The following is a 14641-nucleotide window of genomic DNA, read 5'->3' as shown; positions in this document are numbered from 1 at the left end:
TCCCAACACAGAAGATGAAAGGAAGAAAACTAAGAGTCCCAGAAAACGGACAAACAAACACCAACCATACAAAAAGAACTGTGACTTTGAAAACAACTAACCTGTTCTTAAGAGAGGAACTGCTGATTCCAGAACAGAGACACAGAACTGGGGAAGACTGAGCTGGAGGAACTGCAGCTCCAGGGCATCTTCGGTCTCCAGCTCCGGCAGGTCTATGTGCACCACGTCCACAGGTGAAGGCACAGATACCCTGGAGTTGACAGGAGCATGACTCCCGCTCCCACTGGAAAGTAAACAAACGACAGTCCTTGAGTATGGAAACGGCCACAAAGAGCTGTACCGCCTATCTGCTGTCTGGCACATTAAAAGCCCCACGCTGGACACAACCATACTGCCTCACGCGACAACTGTGCTCAGATCTGTGAAACCTTGACAAATCTATGAGACTAAACTCCATAAAGATGGCTCACATCGTAAACGAAACCAAAGACGCATTTATATATATTGCTTTTCAAAAGGGATGGTCTCAGAATTCCTGTAGTAGCAGTCAACATGAGCACTAAGAACCTGTTCATTTCTACAGAAGAGCAAGCCAATTCAGAGCAAAGTTCCTCTGTAATCAACTTATAGAGGCAAAACTGAATCATTTACATAGTTTCCTAGATTTTCTGTGATTTTCACCAAATGTTCTAAGTGAGCCAATGTTCACAACCGAAGAATGCTAGAAAATGCCAGAAAAATATGAGGAGAAATGAATGACTTCATTTAGTGCACTCAACATCACGTAATGATTTTGAAAATGTACCAAAGAGCAGAACATCCCACCTTTCTTGGCTTTCTTCGTTAAACATTCCTACCTTAGATGTAAAGTGGTGGCGTGGGGATAAAGTGCTATATTTTTTTTTTAACTTTTTTTTAACGTTTATTTATTTTTGAGACAGAGAGAGACAAAGCATGAACGGGGGAGGGTCAGAGAGAGGGAGACACAGAATCTGAAACAGGCTCCAGGCTCTGAGCTGTCAGCACAGAGCCCGACGCGGGGCTTGAACTCACGGACCGCGAGATCATGACCTGAGCTGAAGTCGGCCGCCCAACTGACTGAGCCACCCAGGCGCCCCGATAAAGTGCTATAGAAAGGCCTGAACCTCACAATTACCAAGGACCTCAAATTTTTGACTTTTAATGTTATCCACAATCGAAGCTGAACCACAGATACACTAATGCTGTTGAGCACGTAAAACTCCCAAAATCTATGTTTTGCCATTTGTTCAATTTCAACATCCCAAAATACGAAAATGAGGTGGGCTTCTCTCTAAGTCTCAAAGGCCCCTTGAGGAAGGTGTTCACTCAGGAGCGAAAATTCAGAAGCATTAGATATAGCACACTAGATACTGCTTAGAGAATGAGGCAGACAGGCTCTGGAAGAGTAACGAGAAAAGCCGTGCCTGACCAACACCAGCTCCTACGGAAGGGTCAGGAGCACAGGCTCTCAGATCATACTGTCTACACCCCTGCCCTCTCACCAACTCTATGAGCTGGGGTAAGGCTCCCTGCACCTCCGAACCAGGCTTTCCTGTACAAGGATGATGATACCAATGCTATCATATGACCGGGAGGACAACGGAAGGCCATGAAGCACGTACGGCACTCGGCGTAACACCAAGCACGCAGCCAGCATCAGTCAGTGTCAGTTGGTGGCAGCAGCATCGTGAGAAAATAATGACGCCAACAGACAAGCGTTCATCTCACTGAGCATTTATTAGAACGACACCAAAGAGACTAACATGTTTATAAGATGCTTGTGGCATAAGAATGAGCTAACACACAAACACCACGCCAGCCCCTTTAAGCAAAGCTGATGTGTAGAAATCTGTATTTACACAAATGAGTAAAATACCATAAATTGTGCACTTTAAAGGAACTTTCCTTTATAGTCTCCAATCATTCCCTTTAATAGTAAATACTGAGACACCCAAATTATGATTAGAGGGGCACCTGGGTGGCTCAGACGGTTAAATGCCCAACTCTTGGTTCCAGCTCAGTTCGTGATCTTGTGGTTCATGAGTTTGAGCCCCACGTCAGGCTCCGTGCTGATGGTGTAGAACCTGCTTGGGATATTCTCTGTCTCTCCCTCTCTCTCTGCCCCTCCCCTGCTCACTCTTCTTGCTCTCAAAATAAGTAAATAAACTTTCAAAAATCTTTTAAAACTTACGGTTAGAGTCACAAATATGGGTTTAAAATATTACCAAAGAGTCACCTGGGTGGCTCAGTCAGTTAAGCGTCCGACTCTTGATTCTGGCTCAGGTCTGGATCAGACACAAGGGATTGAGCCCCACGATGGGTTCTGCTCTGAGTGTGAAGCCTGGTTCCCATTCTCCCTCTCTCCTTCTCCCGCCTCCCCCTCCCTCTCCCTCTCACACCCTCTCTCTCAAAATAAATAAAACATTTAAAAAAATTAAATCTTACCAAAATGTACCTATCATTTAAAGCTATGCTTTTAAACTAGATCACATTTCATCTACGGCTAACGAAAACAATTAAATGGGCCAGAATCCTCATTCCTGTTCTAATGAAATAGAAAGGAAGAGAAAATACAGCTCACTATGTAGCATATGGAACCAAAGTACTATTTTGTGAACATCTTGTTTTGGCAGGGACACACACACAGACATACACGCAGGGAAACATACACACATGCACACACACACAGAGCGTACGTCTGTGTACTGAGTATTGAGTCGCATGTAATATTATTTCGTACTACGGGTCATGGTCAAAAAAGTATGAAAACCACTGGTTTAACACAAGGCCAATACCTGTGGTATTTTTCCAAGAGAGAAGACAGAGAAAAACGTTAATCTCCCTCTCAAAGTAAAATACACACACACAAATTAACTGGGCTTTTCAACAGTCACCTGGAAGACACTGCGTCCCAATCCTGACCATCTCCCCTGGGTCGCTGACCTGTGCGTCCAACCACAGAAGGCCGGGGGCTACTGCTTCCTGGAGAAGGATTCTGGGAATGATGAATAACTCTAGCTTCATGACAATAAGACAAAGAAGAATTTTGGGAAACTGTATCTGAGAGGAAAAAAGAAAAAAATTATCCCTCAGTAGAGACAAATTATGATTATGAATAATTTACATCATTCTTTCAAAAAACAGTAACAAAGTTAAAATAGTAGAAATGCTTCTCTTGGGGTAAAAGTAAAGGTCAACCTTTTCTGCAAGTATTCACTTAGCATTTGCATCTAACATTAGGTGTACCTCTAACTGGCCTGATTACATGCAGCCTTCTAGCCGGCATTACTGACTTGGAACATTTGGGACCACCAAGGCAAAACAGCAGATTAGGCACATCTCTGCTCATAACTCCACAAGAAACCCTACCTCAAACCACATGCAAAAATTAGCTCAAAATGGATCAACAACCTAAATATGAGAGTTGAAATTATAAAGCTCTTAGCGGAAAATATAGAGGTAAATCTTCATGATCTTAGATTTGGCAACAGATCTTTAGATCTGAAACCAAAGTACAACCAAAGAAAATACAGATAAATCGGACTTCATCAAAATCAAAGGACATTATCAAGAAACTGACAACTTACAGACTGGGAAAAAATATTTGCAAATCATATATCTAAAAAGGATTTAGTAACCAGGATATATAAAGAGCTTCTAAAACAACAATTAAAAAAAAAAAAACACCCAATTTAAAAATGGACAAAGAACTTTAAAAGACATTTCTCCAAAGAAGATATACAAATGGCCGATAAGCGCATAAAAAGTCACTAGGAAAATCCCTAGTCATTAGTCAGGAGTCTTTACCAGAACCACAGTGAAATACCAGTTCATATCTACTAGGAGGACTAGGATTTTAAAAAGGGAAAATAACTGAGTGTTAGCAACATATAGAGAAACTGGAAGCCTCACAGGTTATGGTGGGGATATAAAATGGGGCAGCTATTGGGGAAAACAGTTTGGTGGCTCCTCAGAGAGCTAAAGGTGAAATTAACATATGACCCAGCAATTCCACTCTTGGGTATATACCCGACAGAACTGAAAACAGGGGTTCAAAGAGATATGCCTATGTTCACAGACACATTATTCACAACAGCCAAAACATGAGGACAACTCCCGGGTCCAGCAACAGATAAATGTATAAACAAATGTGGTGTATACAGAAAAAGGAGTGAAATTCTGACACAGCTACAATACAGAAGAACCTTGGAAGCATCATGCTAAGTGAAATAAACCAGACCCAAAAGGACAAATATTGTATGATTCCACTTGTATGAGATACCATGAACAGACAAATTTAGAAACAGAATGTAGAGAGGTTACCAGGGGCTGCAGAGGGAAGGGGACACGGGAATAGGGCTAAATGGTCACAGATCTTCTATTTAGGGTGATGAAAAACATTTGAGAACAGAAAATGGTGATGGGTGCATAAGAGTGTGAATGTAATAATGCCAACAAAATTGCACATTTTAAAATGGTTATAATGGCTTGTGCTACATATTTTACCATAATTTTTTAAAGGAATTAAGTAAAATAAAGGCATTTTCAGAAAGAGGGAAAAAAAAGCTCTCCAAGAGCTTCTCACCGCACTTCAAAGAAAATATGAAATCCTTACCAAGATCTACAAGTCCCAATACAGTCGGCCCCTAACTACCTCTGTTCTCACTTCATTTCCCTCTCTGCTCCCCACTCCCCATTTACTACATTCCAGTCACATGTCTGCCTTTTTTCTGTTCCTCTAGAATATCACCTCCCAAGGCCTCCGACCTTCCAGGAATACAGTTCCTGCAGCTCTTCAAGTGGATGGTTCCTTCTCGCCCCTAAGGTCACCTCCTCTGAGGGCCTTCCCCACCCATCCTATCCAGGTAAGCCTCGTTTCCCCTGTCATTTTCAGTCACATCACCCTGCCTATTTCCTTTGAGCACTTCTGATCTGAAACAAACTTGTTTGCTTGTTTATTACCTGTCCCCAACCTTCTCAAGGATGAGCTCAGAAGGGTGGGAACCTTATCTGTTTTGTTCAGTGTTATACACACTAGAGACTAGAATATCAATCAGCATATAGTTGGTGATAAATAAAAATTTAATACATGAGTAAATCTTCAAAGATAATACTTTTATCAATATTATAACTCTTATTCTGATGAAATATGGGGTATCCACAAGCTCTCTGCTATCAGTCATTTGCAAAATGCTGTATCTCAAGAACGTTAATGAGGAACCCTATACCCTCTGAGACCTATAATAAAGCTAATGTATAGCATAAGTATTCAAGTAGCATAGGATCAGCGAAACTCTGAACAGAATTGGGATTAACTGTGAAGCATGATGACAAATCACTGTAATTTAATATTCAACTTTCAATGCATATGGCATAAGTGCACAGAATTTCTAAGCTGTAAATACTGCCGACAAAGCCAGCCGAGTGCTCTGGTTGGCCATTAGGTGGTGCTTTTTCCCTTAAAAGTCTGGCACTGCTATCATATTATAAATACTCTACATCACAAGCCGCATAAAAAGTTTTCATAAAATACAAATCAGGAGCACCTGGATGGCTCAGTTGGTACAGGATGCAACTTTTTGATCTCGAGGTTGTGAGTTCAAGCCCTATGTTGGGTGGAGAGGTTACTTAAAAATAAATAAATAAACATAAAATATACCCAAAAGTTAAAAAAATACATTTATTAAAAAAATACAAATCGTTATTTTTTTAAACCCATCTATTAATACAACAAGTAACTTCTAAAATGCCCAAGGTCCCACATAAATAGTTGAACTCAGAATTCTAACCCCTGGCTCCCAACATCAGTATATGCCTCAGAGAAAAGAAAAAAAATCTTGCAAATGGTTCTTATGAAAAAAAAAAAAAAAAAAAGACAGGATCATGAGTGGTTCTGTCACACGATTGGTTTTCAAGTGATTATCTGATTGCATTTAGGAATGAGGAGTTTATGCTGTGAATATTTACACAGAATAATAGAAACTTCTCAGAAGAATCTGCAAATACCACCAGTGACTAATGAATAAATAAACATAAATACCTTGTTTACTAGAGAAAAAACCTGGATCACGGTGAAAGTTCAGTCTGTTTCTTAAATACACGCACAGCTGCTGCAAACAGGACACGGACTGTAAGGCCAGGCGATGCTTTCCGTCTCCTCCAAAGGCCAGTTTCAACAGAGATAAAAGGCTCTGAAATATGATGAATGAAATGAATGAAAACGATCAATGAAAGTGGGTGTGGAGTTTAAGTAAGGTTAAATGAACAACCAAAGGAAAGAAAATAACTTGTAAAATATTTGTAAGACATAAGAAACGGAAATAGGCAAAAATGACTTAGCAATGGGACAAAGCGAGACAATAAAATTTAAAAAGAGTGCGCATTTGTTACATCTAAAGTGTGTAGGTTGAGTACCTATTCTGGGAGAACATGAATTACTCCCCATTCAGGACGTGAGTTACAAAGTAGTTTTTAAAAATAACAGCAAGCCTTCAGCATCTCAAACAGCTAAATCATCTTGCCACGTTTTGGCAGCTAACAGCTTTCCTCTCCTCTGCTGCCTTCTGACAACTGCCATTGTCACACTGTGTCTTCATACTTACCATTCAGGGGCCTCCATTTGGCCCTGTGATTACGGAGCGAGGGTGCTGAGGCATCACTAGCTGCTGCAGATAGGCCACAATCCTAGACCCCACATCCCAAGCTCTACCATATAAACCACAGAATCTATCTGAATTGCTCATTGCCCTATTTCCCCGGCATCCAGCCCTGTGCCTTAGACATCCTACATATTCAAAAAACAATGCTATTCTTAGATGAAGAATGGTTACTGCTGTCCAACCTCAATTTCCAAAGTCTATTCTCCCCTTATGCAACCCATAAAAGGTAAATTCAAGGTGGTCAAACTGGACTTGTGTGTGTCAAAAGAGACCACCTCTGATCAAAAGAACTACCACTACCCAAAGAAGAGCACAAGTGGTTTCAGTAACCAAACACTTCATTTTATAAATATAATAGTGCACACTCCTTCCCAAGGACTCCTACTTTGCAAAATCTGTTTCATTGTAAAAAAGTTCTCTATTTCAAAATCTACAACAATTACAGAGGATTCGTACCTGAACAATTTTTGGCCTTTGAAGAAAAATTTCAGCAGGAAAATCTTGCATGATAACATCCTTCAATAGTTCACAGGTATTCCAGATTAAAGTGTGGTTACTACTTCTTAAAGAGCTACAAAAAGATAGCATTATTTATTTTTAAAAAGAGCTTATCTGTACCAGATTCCAAGTAACCTAGTAGCATAATGACTCTACTAACAGTCCTTCAGGTCTCAATTGAGACTTCACTTCCCTGGGCAGCCTTCCTAGATCTACTCCGTAATCAAGAACTCTAGGATAGGTCCTTCTTCCATATGCCTATATTCGGTGCAATAGCAATTGCCTGTTGACTTTCTAACCCCCACTAGAGCCTCCTTGACAACAGGCACTACACAGTATCCACCACAGTATGCCAAGACAATCACAATGCTATAAATGAGATCAATGAAGTCAAAGGGCACAGAATGCAATGAAATTCGCTAAACGAATTAGGAAGTAACACAGAAAAAATAACAGGAAATGTAGAGTTAAATTCTAGAAATTAGATTTATTACTGCTCTTCCCCAAGCTAGTGAGTCAAGCTGGGATTCCCCTCCTACCACAAACAGAGGACACCCCTCACCTTCTCAGACAATATGTGACCCCCTAGGGATATAGCAGAATCCACACGCCCCCTCTCAGCCCAGCTCCAGCCCACCATCCACCACCCAAAGGGGTGTACTAGAAACTGTGTCTCTTCCTGGGGGCCCAACTCAGACCCCCTGCCCCTTTCCTACGTGTACCCTACCTCTTCAATATGTTATTCCAAGAGAATTTACTGATGCCTTGGGAGTGCCAGCATCAAAAAGCATTTAACAGCCTGTAGCTGCTTATCTCATCCTAATTCTAGCACATTGGTCTTTCTACTGCCCACTGAATATACTGTCCACTAAAAAAGACTGCATTTATGCTTAATTTTTTCCATTTTTATGCCCATTTTTACCAAGGGCATAAGCTTTGGCCAATCAATCTGGCCAATAAGAGATGACTCATATGTCACCAGGAAGTATACATGACTCCAATCATGAAACAAACAAACAAACAAACAAAAACAACTAGATGTGTAGCCTGATAACAGCAAATAGGAATTTTCTAAATTGCTCTTTGAAACAGTGAAAATCATTCATATACTCCCAGTACTGCCTTTCACAGACACTTAGTATCTTTTTTCCTGGTGAAAATGTATGATAATAACAACCAGATGTAATGGCTATCAATGAACCAAAATGCCTAACAATGCCAGGCACCGTACCTTTCGTTAGAAGAGAGAACATGTCTATCTGTTGTAGTCAGGGGGAGCCAGGGAAATGTAGAAAACTTCAAACACTTCACAGTCTGATTTACTGTTAATGGAACAGCAAAATTTAAGGGATCAAAGACAAGTTGATAGACTCCCAATGTTAAGAGCAAGGCTTTACCCTTAAAACAAGTCTTCAAAGTTACATCTTACAGTAACCTAAAATATACTAAACAAGGTCAGCTGCAAATTTGTTCCCTAACAGGATAAATAACAGAGCTGTTTTCATATTTTACACAAAACCCATACATTATTGTTATTAGAAGAGCATTAAATACAAACCAATACTGAATGACATTTAGAACTTGAATTACATTTTCTATTGTGCCCTGTGGCTAACCAAAACACAGAGCTTAAATTTAACATGAAAGGAACTGGCATTTGCAGGCCTTTAATTGTAGAACTTAAAAATGAAATAGACATAATCATATAGTATATTTAAAAATTAGGCATGTTCAAATATCCTTCATGGTGTTAGATGTTTAAGCCTCTTTGAAGATGACTTAAAGACCGTAAGGTTGAAGATCAAATATCAGCACTCAAACCAGATTAAAAGAAATCTGAGAAACCAACACAATTTTAAACTACCCCATTCAAATTATGTTTTAAATAAATCTTATATTGTACAAATTAAGGTGGCAAAGCTGAGAAACAGTATGCAGTATCTACAGAAACCCTTCCAAGTGGCAAACAGTCTTTCCGCCAAATGCTCTGAAAAGAGCACGGAATCACTGAATTTAGATAACAGTATTATTAAATTCCCAAATATAGCACAGTTGCTTCTTTCAAAAGTGCCAACACACAAGCAGGGTTTACTTTTTCACAGAAAAGTAAGAGGGGGGTGGAGGGAAGGACAGACCTCTACTGCACACAAAAAATGGGTCCAAAATAAGCCTCTATCATTAACCCACAAACTGCAACTCACATAGCATTTTACCATCTCAATGGTCCCTAACGTTTTTAGCAGCTGCACTCGAGGTCCCACCTTCTCAGCCCTGGACACACTCTCTCCCTTCAGATGTCTCTCCCCGTCACTCAGTGAAGCCTCTAAATCACAAACACAAAGAAACTACCATCTCAAAACCAAAGCTCCCTCACAAGCCTAACAAAACTTTCACAGAAAGAAAAGGTAGAGTATTTTAACAGCTAAACAAGTTTTCAGTTCCTTCTTATGCTGTTATTCAACCAGAGTTTCTATGAAAGGCTTTTAATAACAGACGGCTTCCAAACTGAGTTAAATGAAATACTTGACATGAACAGATACACCCTTGGACACAACGTTTTCTTTTCAACTATGCAGGCAATAAAATGTCAGGTACGTGCTCACTTAATTATTCCCTAAGTGCATCAACTGGAACAAAGGTTTTATCCTTTCCAAGCCTCAGTGCCTTCATCATTAAAATGGGGATATTACCAATATCAATTTCCCCGGGACCTGCTGAAGATTCATTCGTTCACTCAGAGAATAGATACTGAGCACCTACTATGCTTTTGGCATAGTTTTGCACACTGGGGATAAGCAATGTTCAAAGCTATCATCAAGCTTATAACAAGGAAGACAAAGAAGAGGTAAATTAGTATGTGATTTCAGACGATCTTTGTTAGAAAACTAAACATAGGTAGAAAGTGATCACTTGGGTCCTCAGGAAGGCCTCTCTGAGAAGGCGACACGTGAGCAGAGACCCCGCCAGACATCTAAAGACCTGGATGAGATTCCAGGGAGAGAGAGAGACTAAATCAGAGCTCTTCTTCTATCAGCTGGTCGCTGGGATAAAGACAAATGAAGAAACCAAAACGATCCTGAGTCTTTGGCTTGAGTAACTGGATGAACAGTACCACTTGGTGAGCTGGAGAATAAACAGGACGCATACACAGCGCGCGGCACAGTTCCCAACAAAGAATTTGTGTTCAGTAAGCACTGAGTATTTCTGCCACCGTCACCACCCACCTAAATACAGCTGCTCAAATGCAATTAGAATAATGTAAAATTTCACCACTTAGACACTACATCCTAATTTGAGGAAACTGAAACATTCAAGCTTGACCACAACATTAGGAAAAGTACATTAATTTCTGATTTACCAGGTCAACAGGATCTATCCCTCTACATATACACACCCATTGGTCGTGGAGACACTTCCGTCTGCTGGAAATTACTTTTGTCTTGAGGAAAATATCCTATTAAGATTTCAGGTTGTTGTGGCAATTCTGGTAAAAAAAATATATATATATATTACTGTATTATTGATTCCTTATTTGCTAAAAGCTAAACTTACTCTTTTCAAATATTAGTGTTTTCTCTTAAGTTTTTTAATCATTTTAAAAACTGGAAAAATAACAGGGTTTTTTATCCTCTGAATAGTCTTCCTATAGAGGAAAAAAATGTAAATGTTGAGTCGGTTTTGAATTGAGGGGAGGGTGTTCCCCTCTTTTGTGGTTCAGCAAATACTACTGGTTAGATGAAAACATGCACAATGTACATAAAGAATCTGTTACAAAGTATTTATTCAAGGGCTCATCTCTGCTTCTTAGTCCATCCCCCTCCTCTCTCTTCCTCCAATTATGTAGTTCCTGACCACTTCAACTTTCATTAATATCTTTAAAGAAAAAGTCGTCAAAAATAAAGGAGTCAAGCACTCATTCAACATCTTTGACGATCAATCCTCTATCACATGTGATTGCACATGCAGCAATACAGTTGTAATGAGAATGGGAATAAGGAAAAGACTAAAACTAATTTTGTAATTGTGCTTGAAGTTTTCATGCCAGTATTTCCTAATCTTAATACAGATAACAAAAAATCAGCCCTAGACCATACATCTGATCTCCCCTGCGGGGAACTAGGTTGAAAATACATGGTTTAAGATTCTACTTTATTGGTTTTGGCTTAGGCAGAAATTTTCACTGTTAAAAATCGCAACCACACAAGAACCCAGTAAACGGAGGCTCCTATTATTTTCTCGTTAACAGCAGCACCGACGATCTCAGCAGTAGCGACACAGCACAGATACAGAGAAAAATATGATCTAACAGATTAAGCAAGCAAAAACACATTTTTAAATACTTTTACTACTCAATCACATAAATCTCAGGAGCATTTTTTTTTTCCTTCAAATCAATTTAACTGCTTTCCAGGTACAAGGCACTGTACTGGGAATTAAATCACAAGAGCAACCAACAATTCTGTGCTTAGTACATGCCAGGCCCTATGCCAAGCACTTTACAGCACTGTCTCATTTAATCCTCACGACAATTCGATACGGTATTCTTTCTTATTGTCCCAATTTTTGGATGAGAAAACTAAAACCTAGCGGGATTAAGTACTATAGCCAAGGTCACAAAACTACTGGAAGAAGTGGGACTTACATTCATGTCTGTCTGACTCTGATTTTAACAGTGTACTATGTATAGCTCATTTTAACTGGAGACCCCATAACAAAACCATGAGCTAGGACAGATATCATCCTACCCCTATGTGAGGAACACAGTCCAAGAATGCAAGTATAAAACATTCAGAACAATGTCTGGCACATGGTAATGAGGGCTCAGCGAAAACGTTGTTATTGTTGAAGAAATAATCTGTCCCACAAAAAAAAAAAAAAAAAAAAAAAAAAAAAAATCACTGGCAAGTTTTAGGCCCCTTGACCAAAATAAGCAATAAATACAAGTGCATTCTCCTCTGAATAACAGCAGAGGAGGGGAAAAGGTCAAACTCATGTAAATTAATGCAATAAAAATAAGTTGAGGAGGGAAGGGTTGTTTTTTTTTTAACCTAAGATCCCTTTCCTTAGAATTAACCACAAGAACCAATATATTTCTATTTTAGCAGAATGCATCCAGATGGATTCCAAAGAGTTACCAGTTTGTTTGGTTTGGTAAGATGCAGAGTATAGGGCAGGATCATCTGAAGGAAGAATAAAAAGTCCGTCCAGAATGCCATCAATTTCACCCTGCAGATTCGGCTCCACATTAGAACGAAGTTTAGATAAGAATTCAACTGCACCAAGGTCAACCAAATGCTTGACTGCTGGGGGATACTGAAATAAGAAGAATCATATGTGTCAAAACTTCTACACTTTATCTGACAGCAACGAAACCAGGAAATTACTTTTAGTATGCTAGATGTTCCTTTTGCAAAAAATAAACCTTGCATTGATGTACCCAAAAGTAAAGAACTTCCATGAGTAGGACACAGATTTATAGAGACATACGTAAACCATGCGATGACACTTACGAAAGAAAAGCCCAGACACTGACACTAGAAATGCACACTGCCAACTCCTACTTTTATTTATTAAATGGATTACCTCTCTCAACTGACTCCCACCCCATCCTCTCCTACCTCCAACCATCAAAAGATGCCAAAGTAATAATGTCCTATGACTGCACACTGACTTACAGTTTCAAAAGGTTAGACTTGCCCTTTGACATCTGACCCTGACAACTGCTCTCAAGACAGGCTGAGGGGCGCCTGGGTGGTTCAGTCAGTTAAGTGTCCGACTTCGGCCTTCGGCTCAAGTCATGATCTCATGGTCTGTGAGTCTGAGCCCCAGTCGGGCTCTGTGCTGACAGCTCACAGCCTGGAGCCTGCTTCGCATTCTGTGTCTCCCTCTCCGTCTGCCCCTCCCCAACCTGCGCTGTCCCTTTGTCTCAAAAATAAGTAAACACTAAAAAAAAAAAAAATTAATAAAAAATAGTTTTCAAAAAAAGACAGGCTGAGGAACATAAAATCTGAAAATCAGATATGGAAAACGCAATTTCAGATACTTGAGGTATTCATTAACCGTGGTAACATTAACTTTAAACATATTCTCTTTCAGACACATCTAATCTTTAACATGTAAATGACAGAACACAAGGAAAACCGGAATAACAAATGGCAACTTCCAAAGATGATTCCAAAATTCAGAACACACCAGAACCCAGAAGTTCTATTATTCCGGAGCACAACAGATACAATGGGAGACTCAACATTACACATAAAAGGAAGCTGAGCGTGATACACCCAGACGACCATCTCTGGTTGTTCCAAAAAAAAAAAAAAAAAATTCTACAAATTAAGCAACACTCACTCGTCTGATTTTATTTCAAAATGATCCTACCTTAACCAATCTGCTCAACAGGCTGAGAACCTCTTCTTTCATTGGAACAGACGGGAAATTGAACCATTCCAGCAAACGTTGAAAAAGCAGCCTCTCCTGAACTAGATCTTCACAGCAGAGTAAGTTGTGCTCAACCTTGCAGAGGATATTCTTGAGAGCGCGTTCCCTGATCTCGGCCAGCTGATGACCTGTCAAAGGACAGCACAAAGCTATTTCCCAGGTCCGAACAGACGCCCCCCCCGCCCCCGGAATTCACCCTAAAACTTAGTTGATGCTGGGGGCGGGGGCAGGGTCAAGAAGGAAATAAACCAGTTGTTTTTGTTTTTGTTTTTGTTTTGTTTGTAACAGGCGGGCCTCGGGTGCCCTCGGGACGAGAATCGCTGGGTTTACTCAGTCCGAGATGGATCCCCGGGGGCTGCCCTGGCGAGGCCAGGACGAAAGGGAGCCGTCTCAGGGCGGCCCGGCCTCCAAAACGTCACACAACCAGCCTCAGCAAGTGGCCACGACAGGACGGCGACGCGGGCGAGGGGCAACTCAGACGGTTACCGAGTTTCCTGATGAGCCCCGTCAAGACCATCTCGTCCCGCTCAATCAGCCGCCGCCGGAGAATTAAACTGCCGCGCCACAACGTCCGTGTACAATCAGTGTCCCCATGGAAACCCGGCCGGTCGGGCTGCGGGTTCCGCAAGGCCGGAGACAACCACGGGACAAATAGGAAGCATCCAGGGAGCGGCTGCTGGGCCCCGCGCCTCCACAGAAGCTTAAAGTCTCTATGTAATTACTACTACGCGGCTCCTAGACAGCAGTCTCTGTCGTAAGAACCGGAAAGAATGAGGAGACAAGCAGGGAGTAGAACCCGCCTTGGCCGCCGTGCACGTCGGGAGTTGTGGTCTTCGCCCCTTTGTGCTCCGCTCCCGGAATTCCGGACCCGCCGCTGCACCCACCCGCCGAGGGTTCCGGCGTTCCAGCGCGGGCTCCGGCGCGGGAGGCACGGGTCTGGCAAAGCCCAACCAGGCCCTGCAAACTCGCCCTGGCTCTGCCAACCTGAATTCTTGGCTCCCGGAGCCTTACAATTTACAATACAG

General features: G+C 41.0%; 1 protein-coding gene across 2 annotated transcripts in view; it reads right to left on the bottom strand.

Annotated features, from left to right (window-relative positions):
- Positions 1–14361, bottom strand: part of RTTN (rotatin) — a 165305-nt gene extending 150944 nt beyond the window's left edge. For both annotated transcript variants that reach the window (XM_030335854.1, XM_030335855.1), the window contains exons 1-9: positions 14103–14361; positions 13557–13744; positions 12314–12491; positions 10573–10662; positions 8410–8500; positions 7137–7251; positions 6062–6212; positions 2916–3081; positions 102–283 (exon numbers count right to left, since the gene is read on the bottom strand). In XM_030335854.1, coding sequence (XP_030191714.1) covers positions 102–283; positions 2916–3081; positions 6062–6212; positions 7137–7251; positions 8410–8500; positions 10573–10662; positions 12314–12491; positions 13557–13744; positions 14103–14133 — 1192 coding nt within the window. In that variant the 5' untranslated portion in view covers positions 14134–14361. The remainder of the gene's footprint in view (positions 1–101; positions 284–2915; positions 3082–6061; positions 6213–7136; positions 7252–8409; positions 8501–10572; positions 10663–12313; positions 12492–13556; positions 13745–14102) is intronic.
- Positions 14362–14641: the final 280 nt, after the last annotated feature.

This window comes from Lynx canadensis, chromosome D3, assembly GCF_007474595.2.
Source record: "Lynx canadensis isolate LIC74 chromosome D3, mLynCan4.pri.v2, whole genome shotgun sequence".
Classification (NCBI taxonomy): Eukaryota; Metazoa; Chordata; class Mammalia; order Carnivora; family Felidae; genus Lynx; species Lynx canadensis.
The sequence above is the reverse complement of the archived record's forward strand: the minus strand, read 5'-3'. Positions and strand labels throughout refer to the sequence as shown.